Source organism: Ipomoea nil, unplaced genomic scaffold (genome assembly GCF_001879475.1).
Source record: "Ipomoea nil cultivar Tokyo-kokei standard unplaced genomic scaffold, Asagao_1.1 scaffold3195, whole genome shotgun sequence".
Taxonomy (NCBI): Eukaryota; Viridiplantae; Streptophyta; class Magnoliopsida; order Solanales; family Convolvulaceae; genus Ipomoea; species Ipomoea nil.
Window position 1 is genome coordinate 2,929,788 of NW_017619623.1, and position 14,444 is coordinate 2,944,231.

The 14,444-nt window shown below is 33.7% G+C and overlaps 1 protein-coding gene across 1 annotated transcript; it reads left to right on the forward strand.

The window, feature by feature from the left end:
- The first annotated feature begins 3,313 nt into the window (after positions 1 to 3,313).
- Positions 3,314 to 5,833, forward strand: LOC109168277 (protein FAR1-RELATED SEQUENCE 5-like). Its single transcript, XM_019317294.1, has 5 exons — positions 3,314 to 3,332; positions 3,908 to 4,587; positions 4,683 to 4,777; positions 5,092 to 5,101; positions 5,219 to 5,833. The coding sequence occupies exons 1-5, from the start codon at positions 3,314 to 3,316 to the stop codon at positions 5,831 to 5,833; spliced, it is 1,419 nt and encodes a 472-aa protein (XP_019172839.1).
- Positions 5,834 to 14,444: the final 8,611 nt, after the last annotated feature.

Consider the following 14,444-nt stretch of genomic DNA (forward strand, 5'->3'; position numbering starts at 1 on the left):
TTCTGCTGCTTGCTTCCCTGTGTTTATGTTCCCCAACTCATATTTTTTGTATTTTTCATCCTTTATGCGAAATGAGGGGTTAATTAAATGAAATTAGAGAATTTGGGGCTCAATTTAACATAATGGAGGATGAAAGGAATTAATTCAGCAATTTTTAATGCCCTAGACACACAACCCATTTTGGAGATAATGGAGATGGTGTCATCATAATGTTGGAAGAAGAAGTGGGATGGGTACTAGTGTACTACTGTGTATGACGGTGTTGGGGGCGTGAGAATTGCTTGGTAGACGGCGGTGGCCACCAGCACCTTAGGCGTTCAATCTCGCCTTAGGGGCAATAGTTAGGCTGTGCAACCGAATGCACCATGCGTATGGTGCATACGATGCAAAATGACGTCGTTTTGACTAAAAATGCGCGTCCCACTTAAAAAAGAAAAAAATTCAGGTTCGATTCTCGGCAATAGCATTATTGTGGATATATAGTTATGAATTTCTGGATATATAGTTATGAATTTATGGATATTTAGTTCATTCATTGTGGATATTTAGTTCATTCATTGTAGATATTTACTTCATTCATTCACTGTGGATACATAGTTATGAATTTATGGATATATAGTTATGGATTTCTGGATATATAGTTATGAATTTCTGGATATATAGTTATGAATTTATGGATATTTAGTTCATTTATTGTGGATTTTTACTTCATTCATTCACTGTGGATATATAGTTATGAATTTGTGGATATATAGTTACGAATTTATGGATATATAGTTATGAATTTATGGATATATAAAAATGATATTGCCGGGAATCGAACCTGATTTCTTTTTAAGTGGGACGCGTGTTTTTTAACCAAAACAACGTCGTTTTGCATCGTATGCACCATGCGCATGTTGCATTCGGTTGCACAGCATAATTTGCGCCTTAGGGGTGATGCTATTCGTGCCCCCCTTTATTCTGTACAGCGTTTGTCTACACGGCCCATCGGTCATGGATCAGCTCACACTCTCTGAACCTCTGTAGCCTGAAAACTTCACTGTACGACTGGAATGGCGTGGACTTCACGTCGGCGGTTTCAGTCCTTATCCCAATGATTCTCCGATAATGTTCTTAGCCAAATTCTGGTCCAACGAGTCCAACTCGAACTTCAAGTACTTGGCAGGCTTTTCGAGCCCGAACGGGTGGAACTCATAGTCGCTGACGAGGGAGTCGTCGAGATATTACGACGCCTTGGTTGAAATACGAAGCATATACGTAATGGATTTAGGAATTATACACCAAGCATTTGAAATGACTACTTTATCCCTTAATTTAACGTCCACTTAACCTTCCTTTGACAGAAGGACTAACATTGGAAAAAATTCGTAAGTCAAGTGTCTAAATTGTCCAAATTAAAAGTCAATGACCAATTGTAGAAAATCAATATAATCGGATGACCATTGTTAGAATTTGCTCTTTTCTTATTTATTATTATAACAATATGACAAGTTTGGATAATATTAAATGTTTGTTATGTGGTGCAACACTAATAGGTAGACTTATTTATGGAGCATGTGGGTCCACAGAAAAATGTCTACATCATAAACATGTGAGAGGGAGTACAAGTTGGGAGTTTAAAATGGGAGTACACCAAGTATTTTCCTTATTTATGACTACGAGTCTTGTTAGGGTTTAGGAAACCTAATGACATACCACTACCGCATTGATGGCATGTGGTTATTTAACATAACCCGTCCTTAATTCGTCTTTTTTTTTTTTTTTTTTTGAAAACTTAATCATTAATTCCTTATACACCATCTAAAGAGAGTTGAGCAGAGAAACAAAATCAAAAGATACTCCACAGGCAATCCAGGATTACTTAATCACCATCGACTAAGAGCTATGGCATAATTTGTCTTATAGTTGGTATCTGAGCTTAATAATCTCTGCTTGGTTTTTAATTGCATAAACATATTATTTTGCATATAATATATACATTGTATAATTGAGATGATATATGTAAACATTTTTTTTTCTTCTTTTTGCAATTGTCTAGATCGTTGATTTTTTTTTTTCTGCATTAAGTAAATTTTTTTTTAATTGGAAATTATCTACTGCCTTTTTTTAAACTGTTCGTCAGAGATTTTTTTTCGCCGGCGCCCACCACTGATGGATGGAGGAGAACCGACAGAAATCGTCGAATTTGTTCTATCCCTTCGGTTTACCATCAATGGGGTTGCTACTTGAAAAAGTTTAGGGGTCTAATTGACTTTTTAGTTAATGTTTGAGGGCTTATTTAACCCTTTTCCTACGAAATATTGCAAATCCAATCCTCTATTATCATGCAAAAAGTTCTCTAGTTGTTATATAGCGGACCATGGTCCACATAGCGCTATGTGGACCATGGTCCAATACAGTCCCATTTTTTCATTACTATGAACCAATAGTGTATCAAGTTACAGATATGTATATTGTTAAATGAAATTGTAATAGAATTAAAATAATACATTAGTGTTACTATAATAAAATAACTATTTAAAAAATGAAATAAAAGAACAGAATTACAACAATAATATATATTGTCAAATGAACTTGAAATGTAATTAAAATGATGTTTTTGCGTTACTATAATAAAATTAGTATGTGTGAAAAACAAAACTAAAAAATAAAGGTCATTGAATAATGTGTGAAAAACAAAACTAAAAAATAAAGGTCATTGAATAACGTATATTGTTAAATGAACATGAAGTATAATTAAAACGATAATACATTGTTTCATTTCATGACCACACTGCTACATGGAATAAAAGTACATTGTTTTAATACTTGATTTATGTTTATTAGGTTATATATTGCACTACAAATATTATATTATTATTTTAATAAATAATATAACTTATATATCATTAAATTTCTATTAGTATCTATATATATATATATATATATATATATATATATATATATATATATATATATAGGGAAGGGCTCGCGTGCATTTAGTCCTTCCCGTGAGAAATGAGGTTGAATCTAAGCCTTACGTAGCAGTTGATCCAACGAATAAGATTATCAGCAAAATATAACCGCGAATTGCTCATTAAGGGCATTTTGGTCCTTTTGATTATATTAAAAAAAAATTCAAAATTACTGATCTTCTTCTTCTTTGCGCGTTTTCAAAATTCACCATTGATTCCTAATCTCTGATATTTCCTAATCTCAGACGATTTTGCAATCTCTACGAAATTGGCAATAAAATCTATTCTCTTCATCGTTCAATAGCTTATTCTTCAAACGAAAACCTAAACCCAGCAACAACGTCAACCGATCAAGAATGGAAGAATTCGATCAAGGTATTACCCAAATTTTATCGCTTATTTGGAATTAATTTTATCTGTTCTTGTATTGGCCTCCTTCTTGTCTTAATTACACGCACATTAAAAACTACATGCATGCAACTGAACAACTGAATTACTGACCTACTGTAATTATTCCGAGCCTAAAGACTTACGCACGTAGATGATTAGGTTGCCGCATGTTAATTTTTACAGATGAGCATATTACAGTTTTCACTGATGCCGGTTAATTACCGGCGTAAAATTTTACACAACCCTTACGCATGTTATCTGTTAAACACACGCACGTTCATTGCTTTCTAGACGCATGTTAATGTTAATGGACTCACTGACGCACGTTAACTAATGGCCTAACATTTTAAAAAACACTTACGCATGTTAACTGTTCAACATACGCACCCTAACTATTACCCTGACGCACGTTAAGTGCTCACCTGACGCACGTACTCTTGTATTTTATAAACCTAACATATTGACAATGATCTGATTAAATTAACGCATATTAAGTATTCACACTACGCACGCAGAGGCTTGCAACAACGCAATAATAACTTCATGCTTATGTGTTACAGTTCCCAATGACTTGCAATCTTTGAACAACCCCAGTTTGAGCCCCAGCAGCAGCAGTAGCAACGGTTATACATTGACCATATCTCCTGGAATGACGCAGTATTGGACTCCGCACTGTGAAGATGAAATCAAACCAGCGGTTGACATGATTTTTAAAACATTGGATGCCGGTATTGAATTCTACAACAATTTTGCTGCCAAAGTCGGGTTTGACACGAGGTCTAGTTCCCTCACTACAGCACGCGACGGGACGAAAATTCAAAAGCAAATCGTTTGCAATAGAGAGGGATTTAAGAATACGGGTGCTCAACATTGTCACTCAAAACCAACTGCAGATGCGGGGGAAGGTCCTTCGCGTCCAAAGCGGCGGAGGGTTTCAAACAGAACTGGTTGCAAAGCTAGGATTATTTTTAAGTACATTGGAGCAGCTGGGTACCAAGTTAAGACATTTATTGAAAAACACAATCACAGCATGTCTTCTGTTCTTGCAAGGCAGTTCCTAAAGGGAAATAGAAACATCTCCAGTGTTCATCAGAAGTTTATACTAGATTGTGCTAAGGCAAATATTGGAGCATCCAAATCACACGGTTTATACAGTCAAATTGTGGGGGATTACTCTGAAGTTGGAGCAACTGTAGTGGACTTTAAAATGTCAGAAGGGATCTCAGAGCATACATATTGGGTGCTGATGCACAAATACTCGTGCATAATCTTATTAAAAAACAAGAGATGTGCCCTGCATTTGCTTTTGACTACGAAGTTGATGAAGATGAGCAGATGAGTAGACTGTTTTGGACAGATCCAATGTCAAAAAAGAATTTTGCTGCATTTGGAGATGTTGTCTCTTTTGATGCCACATATTCAACCAACAGGTATTATTCTATTCATATTCTTGCGTACGTTTCATTAATTAATTCACATTAAGCATTGCCTGATATGTTGAGCCAGGTTAAGATTTAGACATGTTCACTGTTTACTTGAAAAGAATTGTAATATAAGAAAACGCACATTGTCGCTTTATACCACGCATCTTAAACACTAATGTCGCGCATATTAATGAGTAACATCCAGAATTAGACTTCAAGTACATGTGTCTGCGATTTTAAGACTTAATGTGCGTCACGCTAATGCTCTAAGTGCGCCAGTTTGACACCTGTATACTGTGATGACGCTTTTTATCTTGTAGGTACGATCTGGTTTTTACACCCTTCACCGGAGTTGATAACCATAAAAAATGTATAACATTTGGCGCTGGACTATTGTTGAAAGAAGACATTGAGTCTTATGTTTGGCTCTTTGAGAAATTTAAAAAGGCAATGGGTATGGAACCAAGAATAATTGTCACTGACCAAGATCCAGCTATGAAAGTGGCGATTCCAAGAGTTTTCAAGCAAGCCAGGCATCGTTACTGCATGTGGCACATTATGTGTAAAGTTGGGGAAAAGGTGGGTCATACGTTGAACAAGAATGAGGAGTTCAAGAATAAACTGAACTCAATTGTTTGGACGTCATCTTTGGAACCTCCTGATTTTGAGAAACAGTGGAGAGAGCTCATGGAAAAGTACAACTTAGTCGAACACAATTGGTTTACAACTATGTTTGAGGCTAGAAACCATTGGATCCCAGCTTATTTTAGAGATGACTTTATGGGGGGTCTACTCAGGACAACGTCTCGTTCCGAAAGTGAGAACTACACGTACAGCCATTTTACTGGCCCACAGTCTAGCCTAGTTGAATTCATGATGAACTTTGACAGTGCTCTTAAATCACAACGTAACACAAACGCAAAGCTCAACAGTGACAATGAAGGCTACAATCCAGATATGAAGACGCCTCTGGGGATCGAAAAACACGCTTCAATCGTCTACACCATTACTGTTTTCTATCAAGTTCAGGAAGAAATACCTGTTTCAAATGTATTGTGTTGAGTGTTAGAGAAGACGGTGGAATGTTGCACTATGATATTATGGATGGAAAGAACAAAATATTTAGTGTGGTGCACAATGTAAATGACCATGAGGCCAAATGCAGTTGCAAGATGTTTGAGATGGTTGGACTGTTGTGTAGACACATATTTGTGGTCTTTAGAGACCTTGAAAAGATCCCTCTGAGGTATGTGGTTAATCGATGGACTAAGAATGCATCTTTAAAGGCTACATTTGAAATAGATGGTGTCATTTATGATCAGAATGGACCAAATGATGAAAAGAAGATGATGCTGAACAAACTGTGGGCAGATGTACACTGTTGTATTGATCTAGCAGGTTCAAACATGGAGCAATTGGCTGCATTCTCGCAAGTGATTAATGAACAGAAACAGCTGCTAATGTCAGGAAAGGAAAAGTTATCCCCTCAGCACAGCAGGAAGACTGTTATAGAATCCTTTTGTGGATCAACGGAGATTTCAGAGATCAATATACTTCCACCGAAACATGCAAAGAACAAGGGCAGCGGCAAACGTATCAAAAGCAGCAAGGAGTTGGCAATGGAAAAAGAAAAGGGCAGGAGGTGCAATTTTTGTGGTGTTAGAGGAGATCACCATGACACCAGTACTTGCCCACTTAACCCCAAAAATAAGGACAAACAAAAGGGTAAGAAAAAGGCATAGCAGACTATTTTTACAACGCCTTTACGGTCGAGAACGAAAATAGATAGCAAATATGAAACACAAATACTTAGTTAACTCATTTCAGAACGCTTTTTACAGTTGAGATACTTGAATTTAATGTTCAGCTATTACTAGTTTTTGTTTTTATCACTGATTTGTGTTTAACAATCACTGCTACTAGCTTAAAGTGCGTGTCATTAATACTTTAGCAGCGTGCAGTTAATTCTTAATATGCGTTGATTACACTTTTAACGTGCGCTACATTAAAGCTTAATATGCGTAATACGGAAACAGAATGTGCGTTGGTTTATGTATAGAAACTTTGGTCCGTGGTAAATGCCAAAGTCTTTACATGCGTCGATTAACATTTAACTTGCGCGACATTAAAGCTTAATATGCGTAATCTGGACAAAGACAATGTTTAACCCTTTCTTTTTCTAATATGCGTTTATTTATCAGTTAATATAGGATGCGTTAAAAATAAGTCTAATATGCGCGATTGCAAAACTTAAAGTGCGTTTGTTTGATTATGAAATAATTTGCAGATAAAATGGTACATACATAATCGATTGCACATATTTATTTCTTCTAGTACTTTGAAGACATCTCTTCTGGTTCCGGCAGCATCCGACACACCGCCAGCCACCCACAATGCTCAACTCAGCCGTTGGATGATGTTTTGTTACAGCATGATGAGCTTGCAGCTGAGATTGACGAATAATGTTTCAGGTTTAGAATGTGTTATTTTTGTAGTTAGTTATAATCACTACAAGCTGGAGGGCGAGGAAAATGAAAAGGGCATAGAAGATAGGGAATAAATGAAGATGGTTCAACTCTACGTGCAGAAACGTGAGAGATAACCATTTCAATAACCTGATGCTCAGTTGTGTGTTGTTCCTTCTAATTTATAGGCGAATAACTTGGTCACATGCCCTGATTTGAGATTTGAATGTTGCGTGATTTACAGACACATTAGATTTTTCAAGATTTTCTTTAATGGGTGCGTTTTTTAAGGCATTGAATGACCATTCAATGTTATCCGTTTTCCCAACTACAAATGCCTTAAAGTTCTGACATCAAATATCTTTGAGTATTACGTAAAGACGGATTGGTATAAAAGACTTAATGTGCTTTGCTTTGCTCTGTTACATGCGCGAGCTACAAGAACAACATGCGTGTAAATATACATTTAATTAGATTGCATCGAAATAAGAGATTTTTAAAAGCCAAAAGTTTAAAGTGCATCTGGAAACCAATTAAAGTGCGCTAAATATCACTTTAAGATGCGTTTATTTTAATAAAATATAATAAAAAGATCAAGTCTTTATAGGGGTTTAATACTGGGCGGAATCAGTTCGATCAAAGACTTCTACCATTTCGCTAGTGGGCTCATCCATTACTTTAATTATATGAAAAATATTAAACAACAATTCCTGAAAATTAAAAACTAACAAAAAGCTTAACATGCGCAACACGTACGCCCAATATGCGTAATACGTCAACAAAATGTGCGTATGATATATTGAAATATTTTTCAATATTTTTATTTTTAATTTTTTCCGTTTTTAATTTATCTTTGATATATTGAAATATTTTTCTTCCATTTTTAAATCCTTTCCATTGTTAAAATGCGTATGTATGTATAACTTAATATATGGAGCAAAATAATTTAAACTGTGTGTCATTAATACTTTACCTGCGTGCAGTTAATTCTTAATATGCGTTGATTACACTTTTAACGTACGCTCCATTAAAGCTTAATATGAGTAATACAGAAACCGAATGTGCGTTGGTTTATGTATAAAAAATTTGGTCCGTGGTAAATGCCAAAGTCTTTACATGCGTCGATTAACATTTAACTTGCGCGACATTAAAGCTTAATATGCGTACAAAGGCAATATTTAACACTTTCTTTTTCTAATATGCGTTTAATTATTAGTTAATATACGATGCGTTAAAAATAAGTCTAATATGCGCGATTGCAAAACTTAAAGTGCTTTTGTTTGATTATGAAATAATTTGCAGATAAAATGGTACATATATAATCGATTGCACATATTTATTTCTTCTAGTACTTTGAAGACATTTGTTCTGGTTCCGGCAACATCCAACATGCTGCCAGCCTGCCACAATGATAAACTCTCAGCCTTGGATGATGTTTCGAAGCTAGATGATGAGCTTGAAGCTGAGAATAACGAATGATGCTTCAGGTTTAGAATGTGTTGTTTTTGTAGTTAGTTACAATCACTACAAGCTGGAGGGCGAGGAAGATGAAAATGACATAGAAGATGAGGAATAAATGAAGAGGATTCTTCTGTACGTGCGGAAAAGTGAGAGATAGCCATTTCAATAACCCGATGCTCAGTTGTGTGTTGTTCCTTCTAATTTATATATAGGTGAATAACTTGATCACATGCACTGATTTGAGATTTGAATGTTACGTGATTTACAGACACATTAGATTTTTCAAGATTTCCTTTAATGGGTGCGTTTCTTAAGGCATTGAATGACCATTCAATGCTATCCGTTTCCCCAACTACAAATGCCTTAAAGTTCTGACATCAAATATCTTTGAATATTACGTGAATTGGTATAAAAGACTTAATGTGCTTTGCTTTGCTCCGTTACATGCGCGAGCTACAAGAACAACATGCGTGTAAATATACATTTAATTAATTTGCATCGAAATAAGAGATTTTTTAAAGCCAAAAGTTTAATGTGTGTCGGGAAACCAATTAAAGTGCGCGAAATATCAGTCTAAGATGCGTTTATTATATTTTATTAAACAAAAAACAAGTAAAATATAATAAAAAAATCAAACCTTAATGAGGGTTCAATCCTAGGCAGAATTAGTTTAATCAAAGACTTCTACCATTTCACCAGTGGACTCATCTGTTACTTTTGATTATATGAAAAATATTAAACAACAATTCCTGAAAATTAAAAACAAACAAAAAGAAAAAAAAAAGAATATATTTAAAATGCAATACGTATGCTCAAGATGCGTAATACGACAACAAAATGTGCGTTGCATTATGTATTAAAACTATAGTCCATCGCAAATACAAAAAAGCTTAACATGCGCAATACAGTAACATAATGTGCATTAGAAAATACGTGAGTCTGGATGTTGTTTTCCGGACATAGTAATATGCGTAGAATTTGGTCTTAATGTGCGTTTTTTTATATCTTATATTTCCTTGGAAAAAAATCTTAATGTGCTTGAATTTTTCTATTAAATTATCATGTAACACGAAACTATTAAGATCCCAAATTACATAACGTCCATTGATTTTAGTCTAATAGTACTCGGATTTGCTAGTTTATTTAACCATTATCAAAAACAACCCAAAAGAAAAAAATGAATAAAATGCAGAAAGATTTATTATTTACATTGAAATAATTTACACTTTGAACTGCTACTGCTACTACTACAAGCATAATATTAATAATAACAACAGAGGCGGACATGAGAGCTTGTTTTTAATAACAAAAAAAAAAAAAAATCCAGGCAAACGACAGGATCCGTCTATACCTTTTGGAGATATTCCTTTTGGTTAAGCCTGCATTAAGGTACCAAAAGACATATCTCCAAATGGAGTAGAGGATCCTGCCGCATGTCTGGGCTAAAACAACACATTATAAACTTGAAAAGATCGACTTCTATGAATCTAAAATCTAACTGATCCAGATGTATTGAACTGCCCCACATGTTATATTCAACTTACAGACAAAGTTGATCTCTAAATTGAATATCCAAATCAGTTAGCATTTAGATCCACAGAAGAAGATCCTTTCAGGCTTAAAATGTGCTGCTTTAGATGAAAACAACGATAACATGTGCTCTACTCAAATGATGTCGGCTCCGCTAATAGTTCCTTTACATCCTCGTATAAACTTCCAGGGTTGAGATATAGTATTTGATCCATGGGATGTTTATAATGTGTTGCTATTGTAATCAACTACATTGACAAACAAGAAGAAGGAGGGCGAGTATGATGAGGATGGGTAAACATCCTAATGAATGTGAAGAAAATGACGAAGAATGAATGATGGTCTGTAAAACTGAAATGACACAGTTTCAATATGTATGTTGTATGGTAAGGTGATACTCCACTTTTATAGACGAATAACTTGGTAAAATTCACCGATTGTAGAAATTCAATGTTAACCGTTTAGTGAACTTAAAAATAAATTGACGTTCACAGTTAACGTACAGGGTGCGTGCGTTTCTACTTTAGTGTGCGTTAGTTAAGATATTAATGTACGTGAATGAGTGCGTTTTTTTAGCGGTTGAGATAAATATGAATTGCTTATTCGACGCCTAATAAAACGCAACCATTGAAGAATCCGTTTTCTATTATTATTCAAATAATTTTTATTTTTTTTCTATTTTTAATTTATCTTTGATATATTGAAATATTTTTCTTCCATTTTTTAATACATTTCCATTGTTAGAATGCGTATGTATGTCTAATAAATTAATATATGGAGCAAAATAATTTAAAATGCGTCTATTAATATAACAATGTGCGATGGGGTATTCTTAATCTTAAAATAATGTGCTTCAATTTATATTGACTAAAATGCGGACGTTAACACGTTATTATGCGCGTCTTTCATTCTTAATATGCATGAGATTGTATATTCACTGACTTAGACCCGATAAAAAAAAATCAATTGGTGCATTTTTTTACGTATTGAATGACTAGTCAACTTTAGAAGATTCCCATTATGGGAAATATAAAAATTGCTGACATCGAAATTGACTTGTCACTTATTTCCAATGCCAACAAGTACATGTCTATTGGGCATTGTTGCTCTAATATGCGTTCAATTTACACTTAACATGTGTGCGTATATTAATATTTGAATTTGCGTGGGGGATTTTTAAACGAATATGCGTTACATCGACTAATATATGATATATTGAAATATTTTTCAATATTTTTATTTTTATTTTTTTCCATTTTTAATTTATCTTTGATATACCGAAATATTTTTCTTCCATTTTTAAATCCTTTCCATTGTTAGAATGCGTATGTATGTATAACTTAATATATGGAGCAAAATAATTTAAAATGCGTCTATTAATATGACAATGTGCGATGGGGTATTCTTAAAAGAAAATGCGTCAATGATGACATAATAGATCATAATAAACATAAAATGATAACATAGAAATTTCATTCATCAATAAATTGTATGACGAAAATAATAACAAATAACATAATACACATAAAATCTTGATATTTTCGTCGTTATTCATCCTTATTACGCAGCCTCCTCATTGATTCAATCCTCATTAGCCAAATTTCCAACCGGAGCGTCAGGCACGTGTTGATCCATCAAATCGTGAAAGTTAGTAAACTGTAAATACATCAATAGAATTATATAAAAAAAAATGGAAAACAATGTAAGTATGCAATAGATCACCTCTTCATCGAAATTATAATCTTCTCGGTCATAAACATATGTTGGGAAATCAGCATCTTTCAATAATCCTGCACGAGTTCTATCACAGAACATCAGCATATACCAGAGAGTAGAGGATTTGTTTCTGTAGGAATTATAGGCCACGCCAAATCTATTGAGTAGATAAACTTTTCCTTCCTCAAATTTGTTGAAGCACCTTTGCACAAACAATTGTGGAATGTGCATATGAATAAAAGTTCCATGAAATTATTAAAAAAAAAAAACATATGCATCAACAGTAAATTATAACAATATAAAATATTAAGATTTATATTATAGTAAAAAAAAAATACCTCTACATCGTGAAGTACACACTCTATAGATTTGATTATTTCAGAACCTTTTATTTCTGGGAGACGAACAACTCGAAGCACTCGAACCCTAATGGTATTCCACCGCAGTGCTATATGAAGTTGATTTCCAACTATTTCAGAGTGAAGTTCGGCTGCCATTGAAAATCTCTGTAAAAAGGAGAGTACAAAAGCAAAAATGTGTTTGTAGGTGACAGGTTTGAGTCTAGCATAATGGTGGGTTTATATAGCAAATTCTTCATGTGCAAAGAAATTGTACACTCACTGACTTAGACCCAATTAAAAAAAAAAAATCAACGGGTGCATTTTTTTAAATATATTGAATGACCAGTCAACTTTGAAAGATTCCCATTATGGGAAATATAAAAATTGCTGATGTCGAAATTGACTTGTCACTTATTTCCAATGCCAAGTACATATCTATCGGACTTTATTGCTCTAATATGCGTTACATTTAAACTTAACATGCGTGTGAGTGTATGTATAACTTAACACGTGCAGCACATATAATTTAAAATGCGTATATCAATATTTGAATGTGCGTGGGAGGATTTTTAAACGAAAATGCGTCAATTTATTCATTAATATACGCATGTTAACTCTTTATTATGCGTATCGATACGGTATACCCAATAACAAAAAAAAAATAGTGCGTTTTTTTAAGGATTGAATGACCATTCAACTTTAACAGATTCCCATTATGGGAAATATAAAAAATGCTGACATCGAAATTGACTTGTCAATTATTTCCAATTCCAAGTACGTATCTATCGGACCTTATTGCTCTAATATGCGTTACATCTACACTTAACATGCGTGTGCGTGTATGTACAACTTAAAATAAATGGAACAAAATAATTTAAAATGCGTCTATTACTATTACAATGTGCGTTGGGATATTCTTAAAAGGATATGAGTCAATTTATTCATTAATATGTGCACATTTATACTTTATTATTCGTGTATTTCAGTCTAAATATGCATTAGATTGTATACTAACTGACTTAGACCCAATAAAAAAAAAATTAATGGGTGCGTTTTTTTTATAAGTTGAATGACCATTCAACTTTAACAGATTTCCTTTATGGGAAATGAAAAAATTGCTGACAATGAAATACAGTTGACACTTATTTTTAAGAGATTACATTTAATTTCATTTAACATGCACCCGTTCATCAGCTGGTAATATGTTGAAGAATCTATTTAAAGAATTTGAAGAATCTATTTAAAGAATGGATAATCCATCACACATTCACACCTTCTCATCTCAAAAGAAAAAAGAAAGATGGATTCTGTCAAACAGTCGAAGAAACCCCGAAAACCCCTTTCCCTCATACCAAAAGAATATCTGCCAGCACTGAAGAAGGATCTTAATGATCCAACTTTCCAAGAAAGGTTTGAGGCATTTATTGACAACAGGCCTGATGATAGCACCTCTGATGATTCCACAGGCACAACAGTCTCTTTCAACACATGGAAAATGGAGGCTCTTGCCTACCTAGCTGCTGAGGAGGCTGATGAATAGGAAGAAGTCGACTCAAAGAAGGGGCCAATCTTCGTGAACAAGGAGAGGAAAGGTTAAACTTGATTATGCATGTTATGATGGACACACGTTATTAATATTACATTTTGATGTAATAAGTGTCCACTCTTTAATGTTTTTATAATATCAAGTTTATTATGGTTAAGTTTGTAATTTTCACGATGCTTGAAATGCGTTGATAATCCATTTAACTTGCGCATCATTAAACCTCCATATAACTTGCGCAGCATTAAACAACCATTTAACTTGCGCAGCATTAAACCTTATGAGCGTTGAAAGGCTATGACAATATACATATATGAAAATCTTTATATGCGTTAGAATGTATAACATGTGCCTTTAATATAATATGCGTATATTATAATGTGTTTTAATAAACACTTGTATACCAAAAATTAAAAAACATTATATAGTATATATATATATATATATATATATATATATATATATATATATATATATATATATATATATATATATATATATATATATATATATATATATATATATATATATATATATGTACATATTTAATTGGTGGTACATTAAGCCTTAATATGCGTAATAAATAAACAGTATGCGAGTTGGCTTCTGTATTAAAA

Coding starts and splice junctions, on each gene's coding strand:
- LOC109168277 (XM_019317294.1), top strand. Junction 4,588..4,682: donor TCTCAGAGCATACATATTGG/GTGCTGATGCAC, acceptor GAAGATGAGCAG/ATGAGTAGACTGTTTTGGAC.